Source organism: Sebastes fasciatus, chromosome 5, assembly GCF_043250625.1.
Source record: "Sebastes fasciatus isolate fSebFas1 chromosome 5, fSebFas1.pri, whole genome shotgun sequence".
Classification (NCBI taxonomy): Eukaryota; Metazoa; Chordata; class Actinopteri; order Perciformes; family Sebastidae; genus Sebastes; species Sebastes fasciatus.
Genome location: NC_133799.1, coordinates 6,954,683 through 6,980,441, shown reverse-complemented (window position 1 = coordinate 6,980,441; position 25,759 = coordinate 6,954,683). Strand labels below are relative to the sequence as shown.

At 37.6% G+C, this 25,759-nt stretch overlaps 1 protein-coding gene and 2 long non-coding RNA genes across 4 annotated transcripts; all 3 read left to right on the top strand.

The window, feature by feature from the left end:
* The first annotated feature begins 2,257 nt into the window (after positions 1-2,257).
* On the top strand, positions 2,258-21,683 carry LOC141767463 (uncharacterized). 2 transcript variants are annotated; one of them, XM_074634780.1, is made up of 12 exons: positions 2,258-2,341; positions 5,175-5,192; positions 5,336-5,590; positions 5,688-5,921; positions 6,017-6,130; positions 6,695-6,829; positions 6,956-7,114; positions 7,644-7,713; positions 20,015-20,091; positions 20,894-21,105; positions 21,208-21,271; positions 21,540-21,683. In XM_074634780.1, the coding sequence occupies exons 1-12, from the start codon at positions 2,278-2,280 to the stop codon at positions 21,650-21,652; spliced, it is 1,515 nt and encodes a 504-aa protein (XP_074490881.1). In that variant the 5' UTR covers positions 2,258-2,277; the 3' UTR covers positions 21,653-21,683. The 2 variants fall into 2 exon arrangements, with proteins under 2 accessions (XP_074490881.1, XP_074490882.1); XM_074634781.1 differs by having other exon boundaries at positions 2,259-2,341; positions 6,695-6,826.
* On the top strand, positions 8,481-9,407 carry LOC141767466 (uncharacterized). Its single transcript, XR_012593854.1, has 3 exons — positions 8,481-8,698; positions 8,807-9,129; positions 9,378-9,407. It is a non-coding gene; the product is annotated as an uncharacterized LOC141767466 (long non-coding RNA).
* A 469-nt stretch (positions 21,684-22,152) lies between the features above and the next one.
* On the top strand, positions 22,153-23,469 carry LOC141768583 (uncharacterized). Its single transcript, XR_012594100.1, has 3 exons — positions 22,153-22,255; positions 22,504-22,532; positions 23,255-23,469. It is a non-coding gene; the product is annotated as an uncharacterized LOC141768583 (long non-coding RNA).
* Positions 23,470-25,759: the final 2,290 nt, after the last annotated feature.

The following is a 25,759-nucleotide window of genomic DNA, read 5'->3' as shown; positions in this document are numbered from 1 at the left end:
CAACACTGTGTTACAGAAAAAAAATGTTATATGAATATACTTACCATTAAGCTGGCATTTTTTGCCAGTTGTCCATCAAAGTGAAATGTCCCAACTCTTGCTGTAAATTCAGGTAACATGAAACATATCCCCCTTTTCCCATTGATGTTGGTGAAAAGTACCACGAAGTTTAATACTTCCATTCAAATGACCTAACTGGTCCAGAACTGCAGGTGTGAAAATTGAACTGAATCATACTGACCGGCATTGGTAACGTTTGGCATTGCATAAACGTTACCAGCGTGTACTTTTTTATTATGATGAGATATGAAAGTCATTGAAACCTGCGAAGAACTCCAAGCACTCACTCTAATGTCCAAAAGAAATTTGAAAGCTTTATTGCATTTAGTTAGCATACAAGGTGTTTGTGATGAGGGTCTTTAATTTGACATGAAATGTTCAGAAAACAACCAAACTACCAAAACAATAAATATTATTTGCAATATTTGACTTTCTGGAAAACCAGAGGGCCTGTGGAAAAGTAAACTGAGCCGACGTAAAAGACGCAGGAGAGCACGGTCAGCATGTTACATAAAGACAAAAACGCTCACTACCAAGACATTGTCATTATCCTTAAAGTGACTTATAAACCTCCTAGTGAGGATATTTAAAAAAAAAAATTTAAAAAAAAAACTTGACTTTGCACCTCATATTGCACGTTCTTAACTAACAAGGTGACAATAAAAGCAAGATATATGCATTTGGTTCAATACATGTTATATCTTTTCTGGGGCGTTTTTATAACTGACTATGGTGCTTTGGCGTTGTGAAAGGGCATCAAGGTAAATGTCAAGCCAATACAAAAGCATCCGTATTTTGCGGTTAAATACTACCAATTTATTCAGGGAGTTCTGTATAGCATCAAAACTCAACATCTAAAAGGTGCTTTAAATACTAAAATGCTCCAGCTGAACGGCTGGCCTGCAAAAAAGCCCAGAGAAGCTCAGATTACAACACACACAGAGGAAGAGCGACTTCATTCTCTGCTCAGGTAGACATTACTCCTCTATATCTTTACATAGCAAATAGTTGTTTGCTGCTACTTTAATGGTCCGGATATCAAATTTAGCACCTTTAATGTACATTTTCGAGCTTTCACCGCAACAATGTAGGTAGCTAATGATGGCTAGCGTTAGCGACACAGCTATACAGTACATACAGCGTTGGCTATACAGCTTGCCATTTCAGGGCTACGGCACAACCTCAAGTGTCAAAATGCATTTGAAGTTCTGTAAACACGATTGTGTTTTTTTTCAAGTAATGCTATTTGACATGATATTATTTATAGTCCCCTCGGTTTTGGAAAACTACTTTAACTTACACATAGATTTTGATAATGAACTGCTGGTGGTTGGTCATGTCATATTGTCACATTGTCCAATAGCATGTGATGATCATCACACTATTACCCACATCCGACAAGAACCTTAACCACCCCTGCTTATCACCATTGAGCTGGAAATTAATGTTGATTGGTGCCAAATTTCATGCACATTATAAGAGCATACAAATAGTTGAAATCAATATTGGAGGGATAATTTGATATTTTCTGAATATTAGTATTGTACCCCTCAAAGTGTATTGTGATTACGCCCGAGTACAAGAGGCACACTTCCTGGAGGCATCAAAATGTTTGGAAAGATCACCAAACCTGTAGCTCTCCTCTTTCCTGCATTGGATATTTTGAAAAGTGCACTGAAGTTTTAAATGAGCAGAGCACTGAGCAAGTGTCTAAAATGTCACTATAGAGCCAGACAGAACAGGTGTCGATGTTTTCAACCGCCATGCTCCTTTTCAAACTTCAATCAGATGTGAGAATTACATTACTTTAGCACAATGACTAATTACTAGAAAGAGGAAATACAACTTCTTTATTACGGCTGGTCTCTGTGCTGCTCTGGGCTGAGATCATCGGCATGGCAACCTGACCAAATTTATTATTTCAAATAAAATGAAAACTGCAGAGGAATGGTCAACAGATAGTTAATGAATAGAAGTTTTTGGTATTCTTGTAGGCCTAAAAGGTTGTTAATGTTTTATTATTGAAGAATAATCATAGGCAAACCAATGGTGAGGGTTGAGGGGAACTAGTCAGAACACTGTGCCGAAACGTACGTATCTTGAAAATCAGATAACGTGGCAAGTTTACCACTTCCTTTTGTCATGTGAAACTCTTTCTTTATTACCCTGTATGCTGACTATACTGGTGTGTGGCAGTACACACCCTAACTCTTGGATATGGCAGGTCTCGGTGGTCTCAAGGTCCTGCTTCTCTGGGCTGGGATCATCGTTATGGCCAAATGTAAGTATCCATCTTCAATGTCTTTTTATTTGTTTCTTTTTTTCTATATACATGTAATGGCACTGTGGAAACAAAAAGGTGTTTCGTGAAGTCATGTCTTTGTATCTGTCATCCTTACGTCTTCAAAATGTAAAAATATATATTTTTAACAATATAAAGCTAAGAAGGTTCCGATCAAATGAATGTCTTTGTTGTTGTAGCGTATGGTTTGTGCAGGTGATTGTTTATGACAAACATTTTTCATGCTCTTTACACTTTGTGTTTTTGAATATTGAAAATGTAATAACATTACTTTAGATTAGTATAGTTTTCAGTTCAACATTGCTCTGTTGAGATCCAACAGTCTCAAAACAGCACACCACTCCTCGCCAATAAAATCTATGAAACATTGGGCCTCATGCAGGAAGTGATATAAGAACAAAATTGCTCTTATTTTTTTCCCTTAATAGAAAATTAAGATAAAATATGAGACATTTAAGAGAATGTTGCTGCATGAGGCCCAATGAGGAAGATATTGTCTTCAAAATAAAAAACACATCTTTCCTGTAACCTTAAATTAATTATTTGCCGTTATTATTTCCCATTAGCAATTATATAATACAGTTTTCTTTAAAACAAACATTTACTTTTACATGAATGAAGAAGAGGTTAGAGAATAGCAGCACCTTCTTTGTAACAGAAATCTTCATGGGATTTATGTCTTATCTTGAGAAACACAAAATACTACACGTAGCACCTTGTATGTAAAGAACTTCCTATTTCCGATATTAATAATTTGTTAATATATAGGATGGAGTAGTCAACAGCTACATCACTTGTAGCTCAGTAGACGGTGTAGAGTCTAACAGCTGAAGAACAGGCTACAGGCATCATCTGTACTTATAAGGTGCTTTAGAAATGGACTCATGAACATGTTTTCTTTTCAAACCTCAAAAAAATTAATTGTATTTTCTTGCCAATTGTGTAATTTGAAATATTACATCTTTCAGCATTCTGCTCAAACTTCTCAGACACCATTGTCCGCACATTCAAGAAAACATTTCCACAATCCACCAAACAGAAGATAAATCAGCAATAATGATAATCAACATCATTTTTCTGATTAATTTGCTCTGTGGTCACATCATTAGCTCTGAGACGAGTTTCACCACTAACCACAGTTTCCTGTATACATATAAAATGAACCATGGTTTAGTACTGCAGGAAACTCAAAGACAGGGCGTGTGGTAGGTGGCTGTACATTTCCAGTTGATGACTGAACACAACAGGTTCCATTAACAAGAGAGACAGAGTTGTACTCCAAATATTTGTAATTTCGTACAATGAGTATCTACAGAGTGTGCGTAAATCAGTAAAACAGAGGATTGTATTCAAAGATTACATATTACACTGATATACTGGATTTAATTGCAAAAACTCTTCCACAGTAACAAAACTAATTTCACTGACATTTCTGTGATGCATAAGACTGTTATTCATACAAGTATAGACAACAGTTAGTTACTAACACTAGCAGTGCTAACAAAAGGGTTACAAGAAGTTGAAAAATATACCTGATTCCATTTCCTCTATTCTAGCTGAAGAGTCCAGCTGAGCACATCCGGCTGAATACCGCCGTTCCTTCTCTGAATAGAAATTTGCTCTTGTCCAGTGCTACTATGGTTTTTAGCACCTCTTCGTTTCTTGTTAAAGCTAGGGTTGGTAAACTTGACAAACTAGCAAGAGTACTCTAGATTTTAAAAATTGTCCAACCGAAAAACCCAGCCCAGTGTTGCCAACCCTTTTCCAATGAAAGTAGCAGCACGAGCTCCATAAGACCCTGAATCCAGCGAGAAAGTCGCCAAGGCAGAGTGCATGTAGGTAGACAGGTAGGTTGGTTTTTTGGAGGGGTTTCTTTTGTCAGAGCATTTGATTTATTGATTGCTGTCAGGATGTAATGAGAATTTGAATAAAAATAACCAAAAAAATGTTTTTGAAGAACATCACCAACCCGAGCTTTAACACACCAAGCTGAAGGTCGGCCGTCGGACAGTTTTCGTCCGTTGGTGAACGTCCGTCGGCCTAGTTTTTTCGGTGTGTCCCGCACCGTCGGCTCTAATCTGCCCTTGTTGGAGGTTTTTCGGCTGATTCAGCATGTTGAATCGGCGTCGGTGTCGTCGGTGAGAGAAATCATTCTGATTGGCGGTTCAGCTAATCAGTGCAAGAGAAGAGAAACAGACATCAACAACAGAAAGAAAGCCAACGAGTAAAGTCAAGAGGAAAAACACAGCAACAACAACCTTTTTGAATGACAAATACAGACTACCGCTGCCTGCTGGTGTGGAGAGTTATTTCAAAGTTTTATAATCAGATATAAAAGGGACTATTTGTAACTTTCAAAAATGCTCGTTAACAGCGACACCTGTGGCCGTGAAATCAACGAAAGTCAGCGTCGAGCTCGCGCTTGCTCGCTCTAAATAGACATGAACGAGCATCGCTCAAAACGGTGAGGGGACACACGTCAGCTAAAACCACAATATCACTCTATATTTCAGCTGCTTGGCAGTAATGTTAGCTGACCAGACGAAGGTCTCTCCATGAATCAATGCTGATATTGTGTTGGCTTTTCCTGCCTCAGCCAAGGCTGAGGCAGCGGGGCTCCGCAGCTTGTCTACCCTGCTTTCTCCGCCCGCAGCAGGAGAGAACAGGGGAGACACCGACACCCGGTCGGTAAAGAGACGACAACTCGCTGAGGAGCCCCGTCACTTTACAAGACACGGGAAACTTGTTGAAGTTGTATAATCATAATATTTTGTTGTTTCTTTTTCTGATTTCATTTGAATGCGTTCTCCAGCCCCTCCACCTCCACAGTGTGAGTATCAGTATTATTTTACAAGATACAATACTTTCACTCACCTTAACAAACTATGAATTATATTGGTTTTCAACAGCTACATGAACAAACCGTGAGATTAAAACATGTCATCATTATAACTCTGTTGATTTTGTGTGCAGGTTCTTACAATGTCACACCCATCAAGTTCGGCTTCCTGATTGACATGATAATGAACTCTACCACTGGCGACTACACCATAACCCTTAATGAAGAAGGCCAAGCAAAATCCATCTATAACTTCAATCAAAGCCGCCACGTAATCGAACACCTGAAGCCCTGTACTGAATATGAGCATTCTGTGTTATTCATTGATGGCGCTGGCAAAGCAACACCCTGTAACGGCACTGAAAATGAAACCATGACATCTGGAATGAGTGAGTAAAAATAATTCATACTGTTGAATTTCATTTTAATTTAAGAAATGAGACAGACAGACAGATTTGTGCATTTCATTCCACTTGTGTGTTTCAGGTAAAGATGACATTAAAGATGTCAGCTGCATGCCTGGATATGTTTGTTACCAGAGTGACTGGAACATCAGCTCTTCACTATCAGCATCAAATAATGTTCCAGCTGAGCCGTGCAAAACTGATAATAAAATGTTCTGTATCAAACCTGGTTTCGATGACATTTGCACCGATTTAACTACAACCTTCCGTTCCGACTGTACGGCTTCCTTTGACGTCACCAAAAGCATCACTGTTGGTAGGTACAGTTGAGTCCTCGTGCACTTTGAATTACATGTGGTGTAGACCGTATTTCATCATGTTTATGAGTGTGCTGTTTTCTTTTTTCCACAGATTTCTTAAATGCGAGTGAAATAACTCAGATAGCTCCAACTGAACTTCCTGCACAAATAGACACAGAATTACCTCCAAACTGCACAGATCTCACCGTCGACTACACCTGTCAGGGTAAGTGGAAAGACTTTCTGTCACCAACATTATTAATGGATTTACATGGAAATAGGTGGAGACACTGTAGCAAGACTAACAGAAATGACAATGAAAATCAGTTTTACTTAAAGGACCAGTGTGTAACATTTTGGGGGATTTATAGCAGAAATATAATATTCATAATTAGAGTGCAAAACCGTGGTACCGCCAGCCGCCGTCTGACTTCCGTTGCTCCTAAAGTAGTGTTATTATGGTGAGGAGCGAGGCGAACGGCGTTACCACGTTTTACACTCGGCGGTTAACGTTACCACTCTTACAAAGGGAGGGGTGAGCGGAGGAGCACTCAGTAGGTTGCAATCTGCAACCACACAACTAGATGCCGCCAAATCCTACACACTGTACCTTTAAATGAATTTCCATTTGGTGTAAGAGGAAGTCGAGGTATTGCTTTATGCGCTCTGTGAATCAGCTCTGAATAGAATATTCTGTAATCTAATCTAAACCCAAAAGATAAGTGCTCATTGGCACCAAGGTAAAAATACCAGCTGTTGAATAAATGCTGTCATCCTTGTGTCTCCTCAGAGGATGGTAAACCCAGTAACACCAAGAAACTGTCTGAGCTGGAGCCCTTCACAGACTACAGCTGTACTGGTCAGATCAAGGAAAACAACGTCACCAAAAAAAACACAAATGCTGTCAAGTTCAGGATCGACTGTGGTACGTTAATATTCACTTTACCTCAGTGCAATGAGAGCAACAAGCTTGTATCATGAGATAAGTATGAAGAAAAAGAACGGCTCCAGGTATCAGTTCAGTGTTACAGATGTCTGATGTGTCCAACAGATATTACAATAATCTACACAAAGCAAAGTGCCACCAATACCGATAAGTCCATCGAGTTGAGTTGGATAACGATCAGTCAGAACTGTCCAGGTCTTCCTGATCTTGAGAAGTTTTCTTATGACTGCAGTTGTCTCTCTTCCTCCCATCAGAGTCCCATTGGTAAGTAAAAGTGTTTAGATAACTATTATTTTATTCATTTACAGGAATGCACTACTGGAAGTCTTTGGAGATCATTTGACTGGTCAGTTGACCTAAATAGTGAAATATACTGTTGACATTTTAATCAGTGCTCCATGCTAACACTTTAGCATGATGGTCGGTGTAAATAACCGGAGATGATATAACAAGTCACAGTTTGGTGAAGAAGATTCACAAAACTGACATGAAATATGATACAGAAATAACATTGAAAAGATACAAAAAATACATATTAGCTTCAATTGGCACGTATTACATTTCCCAGCCTGTTTGTCTAACAGCACAGAATGTATAGTAGAGCTTTAGCTTGCAGGAGCAGAGCTGGTGATCTACCAATGACACACGGATGATATTGATTGACTGATATCCATGTTCTTGTCACTTAATGGGTAACTTGAGAAACAAAACAACCTGCTGTTGTATATTGCCTTTATTCTGTCTTTGTTGTTATTCAGTTAAACACAACTTAACTAATGAAACTATGTCACAATTCCAGCTAACAAAGAGCGATCAGGAGGAACATGTCAGATTGCTGGACTGAAACCGTTCACCGACTACACCTGTAAAGTCCAACCCAAATACAACGACAGTGACGTTCATCAACCAACCATTACAGATAAACAGAAAACTAAGGCTGGAAGTAAGTGTATTTGAGAGAAGATTACAGTCAACACTTATGTGATGTAAAAATACAAAAAAAGTGTTTTTCACATATTGTTGAATATAAGTCAAGATCATACAGCGTTCAAACTGTTTCAGTATGTGAAAAAACTTGTGACGCACCGACTCTAAAAGGTCTTATATAGGAAATATAGTTACTAAATGAGTATTTGAATTTCAACACAAGATTTAATATAAATATTTATTGAATTATTATTTAAGCTAATTATAGTAATTATAATTTATCAATGCAATATGTTCTCTTCATTATCATAATATAAATTATGTAATTATCAGACTCTTTATCCTGTCTGTCTTTTTTAACAAATGACGTTAAATGCTGATAATGAGGCAGCCTATCATTCCCTACAGTACCAATACCAATATACACCCCTCACACAATTTAACAATAACATTACAGCTGTGTGGGACAAATGGAATTACTATTTTTTTTAATATTTTTTTTTCTAACTTTGAGTTTATAATAATCATTTTTCTTTGCTTTGCACATTTTGTCTTGTTATCGCTCCTGACAACCAATACAGCAACACACTAATGATGCTAATCAGTGTTAAAACGGCTGTTATAGCAAGCTAAAGTATTACTTTAACTGTGAGTAATCATAAAGTGTGTATCTAAAGGAAAATATGTTTGTTTTTTTCTCTCTCTCTTACAGGACCAGAAGATATACATGACCTGACAGTGATTGTTGTAGACCACAATGTGATAAGAGTCAAATGTGATTATAAAGGTAGAAATTTTAATGGACCTGAGAGGATATTCATTGCACGTCTTCACAATGCTGGTGTCCCCAAGGAGCTTAGAAACACAACATGCGACTTTGAATTCAAAGATCTGAGCTATTTAACGGAATACAATGTGGAGGTTTGTATAATCCCAGTTTTTGGTTTCACTAGATTATTATAACTTTATTCCTCATATTTTTTTTCAAATACTATAATTCCTGATTGAGAGTTTTTTTTGTGTTTCCAGGTGACTGCTTACAACGGAAGACATGAGAGCAATCCCAAGAAAAATGACCATATGACCACTTCCTGTATGTTTTAATTAGTACAATTTTCTCATTGTTCACTTAAATAATTTGACACATTTTGCTTTGACTGACAGTACACGATCCATTTCTATTCATTCTTAAACATAAATGCCACCACTTTGATATTCTTCTGTTATAACCATCATTTTACAGACAATGACAAATCTCTCATTGGTTGTCTGGTCAATTTCATCATCTTATCTGTGGCCTTGGGTGTGGCGGTCTACAAGATCTACGTTCTGAGGCGCAGGAAGTCCAGAAAGTAAAGATCATTTTACATCTCACCAGTTTGACTGTCACATTGTCTCTGAACAGTTGTTGTAGTTTAGTTTAATTTACAGAACAGGAACAGATGATGCAGTGGAACTCAATTCAATCAGGTTAATAGCAAATGTTCATAGTTTACTGTATGTCTTCAGTAGCTTTTTAATAGCCCATTGAAAAGTATATTATGTTATAATCTATAGATGTTGTTCCATAAAGCCAATCTTCACTTTTTTATCTCTGCAGTGACGTGATGATGCTTGAAACAACAACCAGTGAGTAGACTTTAGCTTTCTTTTCTTTTTTTTTTTACTACAATAGTCTTTGAGTATTGGTGCCTTCAGATGGGGTCGTGTTTACGAGATGAGTCCATATGAACACCCTCCTCATGCCATATTCATGACCTTGTAAGTGGAAAATTCCTGAAAGCTCAGAGTTCAAGAGTTGTGACGTGTTTGTTGACGTTGTCAGAAATGCCGGCGGTCATGGAAATTCATTTTTCAGTGCATAATAAGTTAATATATTGTAATTTTAGTCGTATATTGTTTTTCTTCATAATTTGGAATGAGGAAAATGTTGATATTCCCAACTGCCTCATCCTTTTCCTCTGTCATTATGCCTTTGCATTTACTGCATTATGTTACTTACTTTTTAGCTTGCTAAATTGTTAGCCTCTGTGGCTTCTGGACGCCGACAGTAACGTTAATATTGCCGTTGCTTGGCAGCGGTGTCCTCACGACTTATCCACTTGAACATCAAGCATACTTGTACGTGTACATACGTGTACTTCCCATGTTGTAAACACGAGTACACAAGTTTCATCTGAAGGCACCATACGTAACAAACAGTAATCACTTTCGGTGCAAAACAGTATTTCTGCATAACTACTTTAATCAAAACAACTTGTAGTTTTAAACTTGGACAAAATGCACTGTAGTTTGAGGAGTACCAAAAAATAACTTGCTCTTTTTATTATTTTTGTTTTGCTGCTAGTTTATGCTAATGTATCTCAATCTGAAGGCCATCATTAAGACACACGCCGATGATGAAGAAAGACCTGATGGAGCTGCCAACCAAATCATCATTACTCTTTATTTTGTTCTGTATATAGCAGGCTCTTTAATCTGCTTACATTGGCAATGGTCTGTTTAGGAGAAGATAAGATCAACTGATAATGCCTTGCGTGACAGAGCTCCAACGTCTTTTTTTAACTGGTTAACTGGTACATTCTTTTAGTTTTTTTAGATGTGCTCTTTCTAAGAAGTGGAATGTTTTTCTCAGTTAAATATGAATCTCAACGAGATGAGATTACACGACAAAATTTAAGGTTAAAAACAATTTATAATTTAAGACTGATGAAATAATATTACATAAAGTTTTAGATCCCAACCCTAAATGTGTCTTTGATCATCTTACAAATAGCTTTTTCTATATGTTCAAGTCAAAAGCAAACCAAGCATTCAGCGCTATGCCTTTAAAGCTATGAACAATTTACCAAACAGTATAATGTTAAACTGGCAGTATTTTAAAATATCCTTGTGTAGCATGGCTTTTATATTATCATGACCTGTGTTTTATTGTTCTGTTGAGATCATATAGTCCACTTATATATTTTTTTCTGACCAGTCGTACACATGCCAAACTACACCACCTAAAGAAAAGGAAAGTAACAGCAACAGTTAAGTCCTGCAGATGTAGTCAGATGGAATTGTTGAATTGCAGGCAATGAATGTTATAGGTGGTGTTTTTTTGTTTTTTTACAACTGCTGTTTTTCATATGTGTGTTTTTGAGGTATTACCTTAAATATTTGTATGACCTTTTATTACCCCTCATAATAAAAATATTATAATGGAACATAGTATCAGAGCTTGTAACTGTAAAACATCAATCTTTTCAGAATCAACACTTCCACCAATAAACAGTAAATATGGAAGTTATTCAAATGACAACCAAGTTTATAGTTAAAATTATATCGTCTGAGTTTTCCTTCACATACAGATGAGAGATGACTATCCCATGTAGCCACAAATATCCCATAATCCATTGTGCGTAGTGGTTAAATGGGGCATTCAGGTCATCCGCAAGTTCCAACAAGTCTGGGAATATCACAACATCATATTCACTAGGTATTTACAGTATGTTCAGATGGCCTATCACTGGAAAATACTGAATATCACATGGACTTATAGACCAATAAAAAGTCACTGCAGGATGCAACTAATGGAACCCAGACAAAACGTCCAGCGTTTGTCGTCAGTCTGGATAATGTTGTTCAACACTGTGTTACAGAAAAAAAATGTTAGTTATATGAATATACTTACCATTAAGCTGGCATTTTTTGCCAGTTGTCCATCAAAGTGAAATGTCCCAACTCTTGCTGTAAATTCAGGTAACATGAAACATATCCCCCTTTTCCCATTGATGTTGGTGAAAAGTACCACGAAGTTTAATACTTCCATTCAAATGACCTAACTGGTCCAGAACTGCAGGTGTGAAAATTGAACTGAATCATACTGACCGGCATTGGTAACGTTTGGCATTGCATAAACGTTACCAGCGTGTACTTTTTTATTATGATGAGATATGAAAGTCATTGAAACCTGCGAAGAACTCCAAGCACTCACTCTAATGTCCAAAAGAAATTTGAAAGCTTTATTGCATTTAGTTAGCATACAAGGTGTTTGTGATGAGGGTCTTTAATTTGACATGAAATGTTCAGAAAACAACCAAACTACCAAAACAATAAATATTATTTGCAATATTTGACTTTCTGGAAAACCAGAGGGCCTGTGGAAAAGTAAACTGAGCCGACGTAAAAGACGCAGGAGAGCACGGTCAGCATGTTACATAAAGACAAAAACGCTCACTACCAAGACATTGTCATTATCCTTAAAGTGACTTATAAACCTCCTAGTGAGGATATTTAAAAAAAAAAATTTAAAAAAAAAACTTGACTTTGCACCTCATATTGCACGTTCTTAACTAACAAGGTGACAATAAAAGCAAGATATATGCATTTGGTTCAATACATGTTATATCTTTTCTGGGGCGTTTTTATAACTGACTATGGTGCTTTGGCGTTGTGAAAGGGCATCAAGGTAAATGTCAAGCCAATACAAAAGCATCCGTATTTTGCGGTTAAATACTACCAATTTATTCAGGGAGTTCTGTATAGCATCAAAACTCAACATCTAAAAGGTGCTTTAAATACTAAAATGCTCCAGCTGAACGGCTGGCCTGCAAAAAAGCCCAGAGAAGCTCAGATTACAACACACACAGAGGAAGAGCGACTTCATTCTCTGCTCAGGTAGACATTACTCCTCTATATCTTTACATAGCAAATAGCTGTTTGCTGCTACGTTAATGGTCCGGATATCAAATTTAGCACCTTTAATGTACATTTTCGAGCTTTCACCGCAACAATGTAGGTAGCTAATGATGGCTAGCGTTAGCGACACAGCTATACAGTACATACAGCGTTGGCTATACAGCTTGCCATTTCAGGGCTACGGCACAACCTCAAGTGTCAAAATGCATTTGAAGTTCTGTAAACACGATTGTGTTTTTTTTCAAGTAATGCTATTTGACATGATATTATTTATAGTCCCCTCGGTTTTGGAAAACTACTTTAACTTACACATAGATTTTGATAATGAACTGCTGGTGGTTGGTCATGTCATATTGTCACATTGTCCAATAGCATGTGATGATCATCACACTATTACCCACATCCGACAAGAACCTTAACCACCCCTGCTTATCACCATTGAGCTGGAAATTAATGTTGATTGGTGCCAAATTTCATGCACATTATAAGAGCATACAAATAGTTGAAATCAATATTGGAGGGATAATTTGATATTTTCTGAATATTAGTATTGTACCCCTCAAAGTGTATTGTGATTACGCCCGAGTACAAGAGGCACACTTCCTGGAGGCATCAAAATGTTTGGAAAGATCACCAAACCTGTAGCTCTCCTCTTTCCTGCATTGGATATTTTGAAAAGTGCACTGAAGTTTTAAATGAGCAGAGCACTGAGCAAGTGTCTAAAATGTCACTATAGAGCCAGACAGAACAGGTGTCGATGTTTTCAACCGCCATGCTCCTTTTCAAACTTCAATCAGATGTGAGAATTACATTACTTTAGCACAATGACTAATTACTAGAAAGAGGAAATACAACTTCTTTATTACGGCTGGTCTCTGTGCTGCTCTGGGCTGAGATCATCGGCATGGCAACCTGACCAAATTTATTATTTCAAATAAAATGAAAACTGCAGAGGAATGGTCAACAGATAGTTAATGAATAGAAGCGTTTGGTATTCTTGTAGGCCTAAAAGGTTGTTAATGTTTTATTATTGAAGAATAATCATAGGCAAACCAATGGTGAGGGTTGAGGGGAACTAGTCAGAACACTGTGCCGAAACGTACGTATCTTGAAAATCAGATAACGTGGCAAGTTTACCACTTCCTTTTGTCATGTGAAACTCTTTCTTTATTACCCTGTATGCTGACTATACTGGTGTGTGGCAGTACACACCCTAACTCTTGGATATGGCAGGTCTCGGTGGTCTCAAGGTCCTGCTTCTCTGGGCCGGGATCATCGTTATGGCCAAATGTAAGTATCCATCTTCAATGTCTTTTTATTTGTTTCTTTTTTTCTATATACATGTAATGGCACTGTGGAAACAAAAAGGTGTTTCGTGAAGTCATGTCTTTGTATCTGTCATCCTTACGTCTTCAAAATGTAAAAAAATATATTTTTAACAATATAAAGCTAAGAAGGTTCCGATCAAATGAATGTCTTTGTTGTTGTAGCGTATGGTTTGTGCAGGTGATTGTTTATGACAAACATTTTTCATGCTCTTTACACTTTGTGTTTTTGAATATTGAAAATGTAATAACATTACTTTAGATTAGTATAGTTTTCAGTTCAACATTGCTCTGTTGAGATCCAACAGTCTCAAAACAGCACACCACTCCTCGCCAATAAAATCTATGAAACATTGGGCCTCATGCAGGAAGTGATATAAGAACAAAATTGCTCTTATTTTTTTCCCTTAATAGAAAATTAAGATAAAATATGAGACATTTAAGAGAATGTTGCTGCATGAGGCCCAATGAGGAAGATATTGTCTTCAAAATAAAAAACACATCTTTCCTGTAACCTTAAATTAATTATTTGCCGTTATTATTTCCCATTAGCAATTATATAATACAGTTTTCTTTAAAACAAACATTTACTTTTACATGAATGAAGAAGAGGTTAGAGAATAGCAGCACCTTCTTTGTAACAGAAATCTTCATGGGATTTATGTCTTATCTTGAGAAACACAAAATACTACACGTAGCACCTTGTATGTAAAGAACTTCCTATTTCCGATATTAATAATTTGTTAATATATAGGATGGAGTAGTCAACAGCTACATCACTTGTAGCTCAGTAGACGGTGTAGAGTCTAACAGCTGAAGAACAGGCTACAGGCATCATCTGGGCTTATAAGGTGCTTTAGAAATGGACTCATGAACATGTTTTCTTTTCAAACCTCAAAAAAATTAATTGTATTTTCTTGCCAATTGTGTAATTTGAAATATTACATCTTTCAGCATTCTGCTCAAACTTCTCAGACACCATTGTCCGCACATTCAAGAAAACATTTCCACAATCCACCAAACAGAAGATAAATCAGCAATAATGATAATCAACATAATTTTTCTGATTAATTTGCTCTGTGGTCACATCATTAGCTCTGAGACGAGTTTCACCACTAACCACAGTTTCCTGTATACATATAAAATGAACCATGGTTTAGTACTGCAGGAAACTCAAAGACAGGGCGTGTTGTAGGCGGCTGTACATTTCCAGTTGATGACTGAACACAACAGGTTCCATTAACAAGAGAGACAGAGTTGTACTCCAAATATTTGTAATTTCGTACAATGAGTATCTACAGAGTGTGCGTAAATCAGTAAAACAGAGGATTGTATTCAAAGATTACATATTACACTGATATACTGGATTTAATTGCAAAAACTCTTCCACAGTAACAAAACTAATTTCACTGACATTTCTGTGATGCATAAGACTGTTATTCATACAAGTATAGACAACAGTTAGTTACTAACACTAGCAGTGCTAACGAAAGGGTTACAAGAAGTTGAAAAATATACCTGATTCCATTTCCTCTATTCTAGCTGAAGAGTCCAGCTGAGCACATCCGGCTGAATACCGCCGTTCCTTCTCTGAATAGAAATTTGCTCTTGTCCAGTGCTACTATGTTTTTTAGCACCTCTTCGTTTCTTGTTAAAGCTAGAGTTGGTAAACTTGACAAACTAGCAAGAGTACTCTAGATTTTAAAAATTGTCCAACCGAAAAACCCAGCCCAGTGTTGCCAACCCTTTTCCAATGAAAGTAGCAGCACGAGCTCCATAAGACCCTGAATCCAGCGAGAAAGTCGCCAAGGCAGAGTGCATGTAGGTAGGTTTTTTTTTTTTTGTCAGAACATTTGATTTATTGATTGCTGTCAGGATGTAATGAGAATTTGAATAAAAATAACCAAAACAATGTTTTTGAAGAACATTACCAACCCGAGCTTTAAGGCCCTGACACACCAAGCTGTTGGTGCAGTTTTTGTCCGTTGGTGAGCGTCAGTCGGCCTAGTTTTTTCGGTGTGTCCCGCACCGTCGGCTCTAATCTGCCCTTGTTGGAGGTTTTTCGGCTGATTCAGCATGTTGAATCGGCGTCTGTGTCGTCGATGAGAAAAATCATTTTGATTGGCGGTTCAGCTAATCAGTGCACGAGAAGAGAAACAAGCATCAACAACAGAATGAAAGCCAACGAGTAAAGTCCAGAGGAAAAACACCGCAACAACAACCTTTTTGAATGACAAATACAGACTACCGCTGCCTGCTGGTGTGGAGAGTTATTTCAAAGTTTTATAATCAGATATAAAAGGGACTATTTGTAACTTTCAAAAATGCTCGTTAACAGCGACACCTGTGGCCGTGAAATCAACGAAAGTCAGCGTCGAGCTCATGCTTGTGCTCGCTCTAAATAGACATGAACGAGCATCGCTCAAAACAGTGAGGCGACACACGTCAGCTAAAACCACAATATCACTCTATATTTCAGCTGCTTGGCAGTAATGTTAGCTGACCAGACGAAGGTCTCTCCATGAATCACTGCTGATATTGTGTTGGCTTTTCCTGCCTCAGCGGAGGCTGAGGCAGCGGGGCTCCGCAGCTTGTCTCCCCTGCTCTCTCCACCCGCAGCCGGAGAGAACAGGGGAGACACCGCCACCCGGTCGGTAAAGAGACGACAACTTGCTGCAGAGCCCCGTCACTTTACAAGACACGGGAAACCTCTGTTGATCTGGAGGAGCTGCAGCATTTATTTCTGCTCAAACGTCCACTGTACATTTACTAGATATTCTCAGAGCTAAACTAACTCTTCTGCAGTGTGTAGTTACGCGCGTTCACGTCCAGAGGTGGAGCGAGTACGCGAGAACGCCCGCGCCCTGTGTGAGTGGAGGCGAGCAGGCAGCGGAGCTGAGGCTCCGGGCCCACGCGAGCGCGCATGTGTCCCGACCCGGTACATTTATACGCTTAAAAAGTTACAAACAGTCCCTTTAATATTTTGTTGTTTCCTTTTCTGATTTCATTTGAACGCCTTCTCCAGCCCCAGATACTGCTGGTATGTACATTATATCAGGTAAGACTATTGGCAGTACAGTATTTTTACTTGAAGGTGACCTCCAGCTCTCCATCTTACAGCCACCCTTGCTCCTCCTGCAAGCACCTCACCCTCACCTTTACCTACAGCCAGCAAGCCAATAGACTCTCAGACAAGCACCACTGACAACCAGACTCCACCTCCTATCACCACGCCCATCACCTCAGTGACTCCTACCACCGAAGGTTGGAATTTTTCTCCTTTACAAGCTCTCCATTTGTTCTTATAGAGGACTGTGTTATTCATACGAGTATAGACAACAGTCACTAGCACTGCTTAGAAATGGGTTAATACACTTGCTTCACTTGCAAGAGTTATTTCAAAGTTATATAATCATAATACTTTGTTGTTTCCTTTTCTGATTTCATTTGAATGCGTTCTCCAGCCCCTCCACAGTGTGAGTATCAGTATTATCTTACAAGATACAATACTTTCACTCACCTTAACAAACTATGAATTATATTGGTTTTCAGCAGCTACATGAACAAACCGTGAGATTAAAACATGTCATCATTATAACTCTGTTGATTTTGTGTGCAGGTTCTTACACCATCACACCCATCACGTTCGGCTTCCAGATTGACATGACGATGAACTTTACCACTGGCGACTACACCATTACCCTTAATGAAGAAGGCCAAGCAAAATCCATCTATAACTTCAATCAAAGCCGCCACGTAATCGAACACCTGAAGCCCTGTACTGAATATGAGCATTCTGTGGCATTCATTGATGCTGGCAAAGCAACACCCTGTAACCCTGAAAATGAAACCATGACATCTGGAATGAGTGAGTAAAAATAATTCATACTGTTGAATTTCATTTTAATTTAAGAAATGAGACAGACAGACAGATTTGTGCATTTCATTCCACTTGTGTGTTTCAGGTAAAGATGACATTAAAGATGTCAGCTGCATGACTGGATATGTTTGTTACCAGAGTGACTGGAACATCAGCTCTTCACTATCAGCATCAAATAATGTTCCAGCTGAGCCGTGCAAAACTGATAATAAAACGTTCTGTATCAAACCTGGTTTCGATGACATTTGCACCGATTTAACTACAACCTTCCATTCAAACTGTACGGCTTCCTTTAACGACACCAAAAGCATCACTGTTGGTAGGTACAGTAGAGTCCTCGTGTACTTTGAATTACATGTGGTGTAGACCGTATTTCATCATGTTTAATGAGTGTGCTGTTTTCTTTTTTCCACAGATTTCTTAAATGCGAGTGAAATAACTCAGAAAGCTCCAACTAAACTTCCTGTTAACAAAATAGACACAGAATTACCTCCATACTGCACAGATCTCACCGTCGACTACACCTGTCAGGGTAAGTGGAAAGACTTTCTGTCACCAACATTATTAATGGATTTACATGGAAATAGGTGGAGACACTGTAGCAAGACTAACAGAAATGACAATGAAAATCAGTTTTACTTAAAGGACCAGTGTGTAACATTTTGGGGGATTTATAGCAGAAATATAATATTCATAATTATGTTTTCATTAGTGTATAATCACCTGAAACTAAGAGTTGTTGTGTTTTCATTAGCTTAAAATGAGTCCTTCATATCTACATAGGGAGCGGGTCCTCTTCACAGAGTCGGCCATGTTGCTCCGCCATGTTTCTACAGTAGCACAGAACGGACAAACCAAACACTGGCTCTAGAGAGAGACTTTCAGGTTTTGATGTTACCTTAAGGCCACTGTAGTTCTCCAACACGCTTGTGAATCTGTGGTAACGTGAGCCGCAGAGTGCAAAACCGTGGTACCGCCAGCCGCCGTCTGACTTCCGTTGCTCCTAAAGTATTGTTATTATGGTGAGGAGCGAGGTGAACGGCGTTACCACGTTTTACACTCGGCGGCTCACGTTACCACACTCTTACAAAGGGAGGGGTGAGCGGAGGAGTACTCAGTAGGTTGCAATCTGCAACCACACAACTAGATGACGCCAAATCCTACACACTGTACCTTTAAATGAATATCCATTTGGTGTAAGAGGAAGTCGAGGTATTGCTCTGAATAGAATATTCTGTAATCTAATCTAAACCCAAAAGATAAGTGCTCATTGGCACCAAGGTAAAAATACCAGTTGTTGAATAAATGCCGTCATCCTTGTGTCTCCTCAGAGGACGGTAAACCCAGTAACCCCAAGAACCTGACTGAGCTGGAGCCCTTCACAGACTACAGCTGTACTGGTCAGATCAAGGACGACAACGTCGCCATAAAAAACACAAATGCTGTCAAATTCAAGATCGACTGTGGTACGTTAATATTCACTTTACCTCAGTGCAATGAGAGCAACAAGCTTGTATCATGAGATAAGTATGAAGAAAAAGAACGGCTCCAGGTATCAGTTCAGTGTTACAGATGTCTGATGTGTCCAACAGATATTACAATAATCTACACAAAGCAAAGTGCCACCGATAAGTCCATCGAGTTGAGTTGGAGAACGATCAGTCAGAACTGTCCAGGTCTTCTTGATCTTGAGAAGTTTTCTTATGACTGCAATTGTGGCTCTTCCTCCCATCAGAGTCACATTGGTAAGTACAAGTGTTTAGTTAACTCTATTATTTTATTCATTTACAGGAATGCACTACTGGAAGTCTTTGGAGATCATTTTATTGGTCAGTTGACCTAAATAGTGAAATATACTGCTGACATTTGAATCAGTGCTCCATGCTAACACTTTAGCATGATGGTCGGTGTAAATAACCGGAGATGATATAACAAGTCACAGTTTGGTGAAGAAGATTCACAAAACTGACATGAAAATATGATACAAAAATAACATTGAAAAGATACAAAAAATACATATTAGCTTCAATTGGCACGTATTACATTTCCCAGCCTGTTTGTCTAATAGCACAGATGTATAGTAGAGCTTTAGCTTGCAGGAGCAGAGCGGGTGATCTACCAATGACACATGGATGATATTGATTGACTGATATCCATGTTCTTGTCACTTTATGGGTAATTTGAGAAACAAAACAATCTGCTGTTGTATATTGCCTTTATTCTGTCTTTGTTGTTATTCAGTTAAACACAACTTAACTAATGAAACTATGTCGCAGTTCCAGCTAAGAAAGTGGGATCAGAAGGAAAATTTTGTGATATTGCTGGACTGAAACCGTTCACCGACTACACCTGTAAAGTCCAGCCCAAATACAACGACATGAACGTTCATCAACCAACTGAAGTTAAACAGAGAACTAAGGCTGGAAGTAAGTGTCTTTTAGAGAAGATTACAGTCAACACTTATTCAACAATATGTGAAAAACACTTTTTTTGTATTTTGTATCACATATAAGTCAACTGTCAACTGTGTGGCAGTAAATGTCTTTCTGAAACACCGTCTCAAGATCATACAGCGTTCAAACTGTTTCAGTATGTGAAAAAACTTGTGACGCACTGACTCTAAAAGGTCTTATATAATTAATATAGTTACTAAATGAGTATTTGAATTTCAACACAAGATTTACTATAAGTAATTATTGAATTATTATTTAAGCTAATTATAGTAATTATAATTCTCAATGCAATATGTTCTCTTCATTATCATAATATAAATGAGGTAATTGAGGTAAAGTGGTTAATCTCTGTGTTAATCTCTGTTACTAGAAATCTACCAGCTTCAGTCAGATCTGACCTGACTTTAAGTAATGATTTGAAAAAGACAACAACTTTGAAATGGAATAAAATTTGTACGTAATGTTATTCCATTTACTTCACTTGATTCCTTCTTTAACACCTACAGTTTCTAATTTATAGCTTTATTTATAAAATGTTATACAGTGAAGTCCAACCTACAGACCCCTCACACAATTTAACAATAACATTACAGCTGTGTGGGACAAATGGAATTTGTCTTTTTATCACTCTTCACAACCAATACAGCAACACACTAATGATGCTAATCAGTGTTAAAACGGCTGTTATAGCAAGCTAAAGTATCACTTTAACTGTGAGTAATCATAAAGTGTGTATCTAAAGGAAAATATGTTGTTTTTCTTCTCTCTCTTACAGCACCAGAAGATATACATGACCTGACAGTGATTGTTGTAGACCATAATGTGATTAGAGTCAAATGTGTTTATAAAGGTAGTTTTAATGGACCTAAGGTGACTCTAAGATTCATTGCACGTCTTCACAATGCTGGTGTCACCAAGGAGCTTAAAAACAAAACATGCGACTTTGACTTCAAAGATCTGAGCTATTTAACGGAATACAATCTGGAGGTTTGTATAATCCCAGTTTTTGGTTTCACTAGATTATTATAACTTTATTCCTCATATTTTTTTCAAATGCTATAATTCCTGATTGAGTTTTTTTGTTTCCAGGTGACTGCTTACAACGGAGAACATGAGAGCAAACCCAAGAAAAAAGACGGCGTGACCACTTCCTGTATGATTTAATTAGTGACACAAATTTTTTCACATTGTTCACTTAAATAATTTGACACACTTTGCTTTGACTGACATTACACGATCCCTTTCATTCTTAAACATAAATGCCACCACTTTGATATTCTTCTGTTATAACCATCATTTTACATTTTTAAATAATTTGACACATTTTGATCCGACATACATTACACACATCCATTTCTATACATTGTATCTTTAACATAAATTGCCACCACTTTGATGTAATTTCCCCATCATTTTTCCAGATAATGACAAAGCTGTCATTGGGCTTCTGGTCTTCCTCATCATCCTCACGTCGGTGGCTCTGCTTCTGGTCATCTACAAGATTTACATTCTGAAGCGCAGGAACTCCAAGTAAGGATCATGCTGCATCAGTTTGACTGTTACATTTGTGTGATTGTTTTGTTTTACACAAATACACATATACATAATCTTGCACATGTTGAATTTTGCACATTTACTACCTCAACCTTGTAACTAGCACACTTTGCCAATGTATACAGTATGTTATTGCACACTTGCTGATGTACTGTATATAGTGGGTTATTCTATGTTTATAATTTATAATTGTTGTAGTAATCGGGTATATTTATAGTGTATTCCAATATCCTTTATATTTTGTACTCTATGGATATATTTATTTTGTGTTGACATGCACATTGTACTTACTGTTCCTGTGTATTGCTTGGATAACCTGCTGCTGTAACACAATAATTTCCATGTTTTGGAATCAATAAAGTACATCTATCTATCTAGTATCTATCTATCTATCTATCTATCTATCTATCTATCTATCTATCTATCTATCTATCTATCAGTTACAGTACATGAAGAGTGCTGTTATTTCTGTTCTGAAAGCTCTCATTGGTTGTCTGGTCGCTTTCATCATCATCATCATATCTGTGGCCTTGGGTGTGGCGGTCTACAAGATCTACGTTCTGAGGCGCAGGAAGTCCAGAAAGTAAAGATAATTTTACATCTCACCAGTTTGACTGTCACATTGTCTCTGAACAGTTGTTGTAGTTTAGTTTAATTTACAGAACAGGAACAGTTGTTGCAGTGGAACTCAATTCAATCAGGTTAATAGCAAATGTTCATAGTTTACTGTATGTCTTCAGTAGCTTTTTAATAGCCCATTGAAAAGTATATTATGTTTTAATCTATAAATGTTGTTCCATAAAGCCAATCTTCACTTTTTTATCTCTACAGTGACGTGATGATGCTTGAACCAACAGCCAGTGAGTAGACTTTAGCTTTCTTTCTTTTTTACTACAATAGTCTTTGAGTATTGGTGCCTTCAGATGGGGTCGTGTTCACCGTGTTTACGAGATGAGTCCATATGAACACCCTCCTCATGCCATATTCACGACCTCATGGACCTCAGTGGAAAATTCCTGAAAGCTCAGAGTTCAAGAGTTGTGACGTGTTCGTTGATCTCGTCAGAAATGCCGGCGGTCATGGAAATTAATTTTTCAGTGCATAATAAGTTAATATATTGTAATTTTAGTCGTATATTGTTTTTCTTCATAATTTGGAATGAGGAAAATGTTGATATTCCCAACTGCCTCATCCTTTTCCTCTGTCATTATGCCTCTGCATTTACTGCATTATGTTACCTACTTGCTAGCTTGCTAAATTGTTAGCCTCTGTGGCTTCTGGACGCCGACAGTAACGTTAATATTGCCGTTGCTTGGCAGCGGTGTCCTCACGACTAAACCACTTGAACGCCAAGCATACTTGTACGTGTACATACGTGTACTTCCCATGTTGTAAACACGAGTACACAAGTTTCATTTGAAGGCACCATACGTAACAAACAGTAATCACTTTCGGTGCAAAATGGTATTTCTGCATAACTACTTTAATCAAAACAACTTGTAGTTTTAAACTTGGACAAAATGCACTGTAGTTTGAGGAGTACCAAAAAATAACTTGCACTTTTTGTTATTTTTGCTGCTAGTTTATGTCAATGTACCTCGATCTGAAGGCCATCATTAAGACACACGCCGATGATGAAGAAAGACCTGATGGAGCTGCCAACCAAATCATCATTACTCTTTTTATTTTGTTCTGTATATAGCAGGCTCTTTAATCTGCTTACATTGGCAATGGTCTGTTTAGGAGAAGATAAGATCAACTGATAATGCCTTGCGTGACAGAGCTCCAACGTCTTTTTTTAACTGGTTAACTGGTACATTCTTTTAGTTTTTTTAGATGTGCTCTTTCTAAGAAGTGGAATGTTTTTCTCAGTTAAATATGAATCTCAACGAGATGAGATTACACGACAAAATTTAAGGTTAAAAACAATTTATAATTTAAGACTGATGAAATAATATTACATAAAGTTTTAGATCCCAACCCTAAATGTGTCTTTGATTATCTTACAAATAGCTTTTTCTATATGTTCAAGTCAAAAGCAAACCAAGCATTCAGCGCTATGCCTGTAAAGCTATGAACAATTTACCAAACAGTATAATGTTAAACTGGCAGTATTTTAAAATATCCTTGTGTAGCATGGCTTTTATATTATCATGACCTGTGTTTTATTGTTCTGTTGAGATCATATAGTCCACTTATATATTTTTTTCTGACCAGTCGTACACATGCCAAACTACACCACCTAAAGAAAAGGAAAGTAACAGCAACAGTTAAGTCCTGCAGATGTAGTCAGATGGAATTGTTGAATTGCAGGCAATGAATGTTATAGGTGGTGTTTTTTTGTTTTTTTACAACTGCTGTTTTTCATATGTGTGTTTTTGAGGTATTACCTTAAATATTTGTATGACCTTTTATTACCCCTCATAATAAAAATATTATAATGGAACATAGTATCAGAGCTTGTAACTGTAAAACATCAATCTTTTCAGAATCAACACTTCCACCAATAAACAGTAAATATGGAAGTTATTCAAATGACAACCAAGTTTATAGTTAAAATTATATCGTCTGAGTTTTCCTTCACATACAGATGAGAGATGACTATCCCATGTAGCCACAAATATCCCATAATCCATTGTGCGTAGTGGTTAAATGGGGCATTCAGGTCATCCGCAAGTTCCAACAAGTCTGGGAATATCACAACATCATATTCACTAGGTATTTACAGTATGTTCAGATGGCCTATCACTGGAAAATACTGAATATCACATGGACTTATAGACCAATAAAAAGTCACTGCAGGATGCAACTAATGGAACCCAGACAAAACGTCCAGCGTTTGTCGTCAGTCTGGATAATGTTGTTCAACACTGTGTTACAGAAAAAAAATGTTAGTTATATGAATATACTTACCATTAAGCTGGCATTTTTTGCCAGTTGTCCATCAAAGTGAAATGTCCCAACTCTTGCTGTAAATTCAGGTAACATGAAACATATCCCCCTTTTCCCATTGATGTTGGTGAAAAGTACCACGAAGTTTAATACTTCCATTCAAATGACCTAACTGGTCCAGAACTGCAGGTGTGAAAATTGAACTGAATCATACTGACCGGCATTGGTAACGTTTGGCATTGCATAAACGTTACCAGCGTGTACTTTTTTATTATGATGAGATATGAAAGTCATTGAAACCTGCGAAGAACTCCAAGCACTCACTCTAATGTCCAAAAGAAATTTGAAAGCTTTATTGCATTTAGTTAGCATACAAGGTGTTTGTGATGAGGGTCTTTAATTTGACATGAAATGTTCAGAAAACAACCAAACTACCAAAACAATAAATATTATTTGCAATATTTGACTTTCTGGAAAACCAGAGGGCCTGTGGAAAAGTAAACTGAGCTGATGTAAAAGACGCAGGAGAGCACGGTCAGCATGTTACATAAAGACAAAAACGCTCACTACCAAGACATTGTCATTATCCTTAAAGTGACTTATAAACCTCCTAGTGAGGATATTTAAAAAAAAAACTTTAAAAAAAAAACTTGACTTTGCACCTCATATTGCACGTTCTTAACTAACAAGGTGACAATAAAAGCAAGATATATGCATTTGGTTCAATACATGTTATATCTTTTCTGGGGCGTTTTTATAACTGACTATGGTGCTTTGGCGTTGTGAAAGGGCATCAAGGTAAATGTCAAGCCAATACAAAAGCATCCGTATTTTGCGGTTAAATACTACCAATTTATTCAGGGAGTTCTGTATAGCATCAAAACTCAACATCTAAAAGGTGCTTTAAATACTAAAATGCTCCAGCTGAACGGCTGGCCTGCAAAAAAGCCCAGAGAAGCTCAGATTACAACACACACAGAGGAAGAGCGACTTCATTCTCTGCTCAGGTAGACATTACTCCTCTATATCTTTACATAGCAAATAGCTGTTTGCTGCTACGTTAATGGTCCGGATATCAAATTTAGCACCTTTAATGTACATTTTCGAGCTTTCACCGCAACAATGTAGGTAGCTAATGATGGCTAGCGTTAGCGACACAGCTATACAGTACATACAGCGTTGGCTATACAGCTTG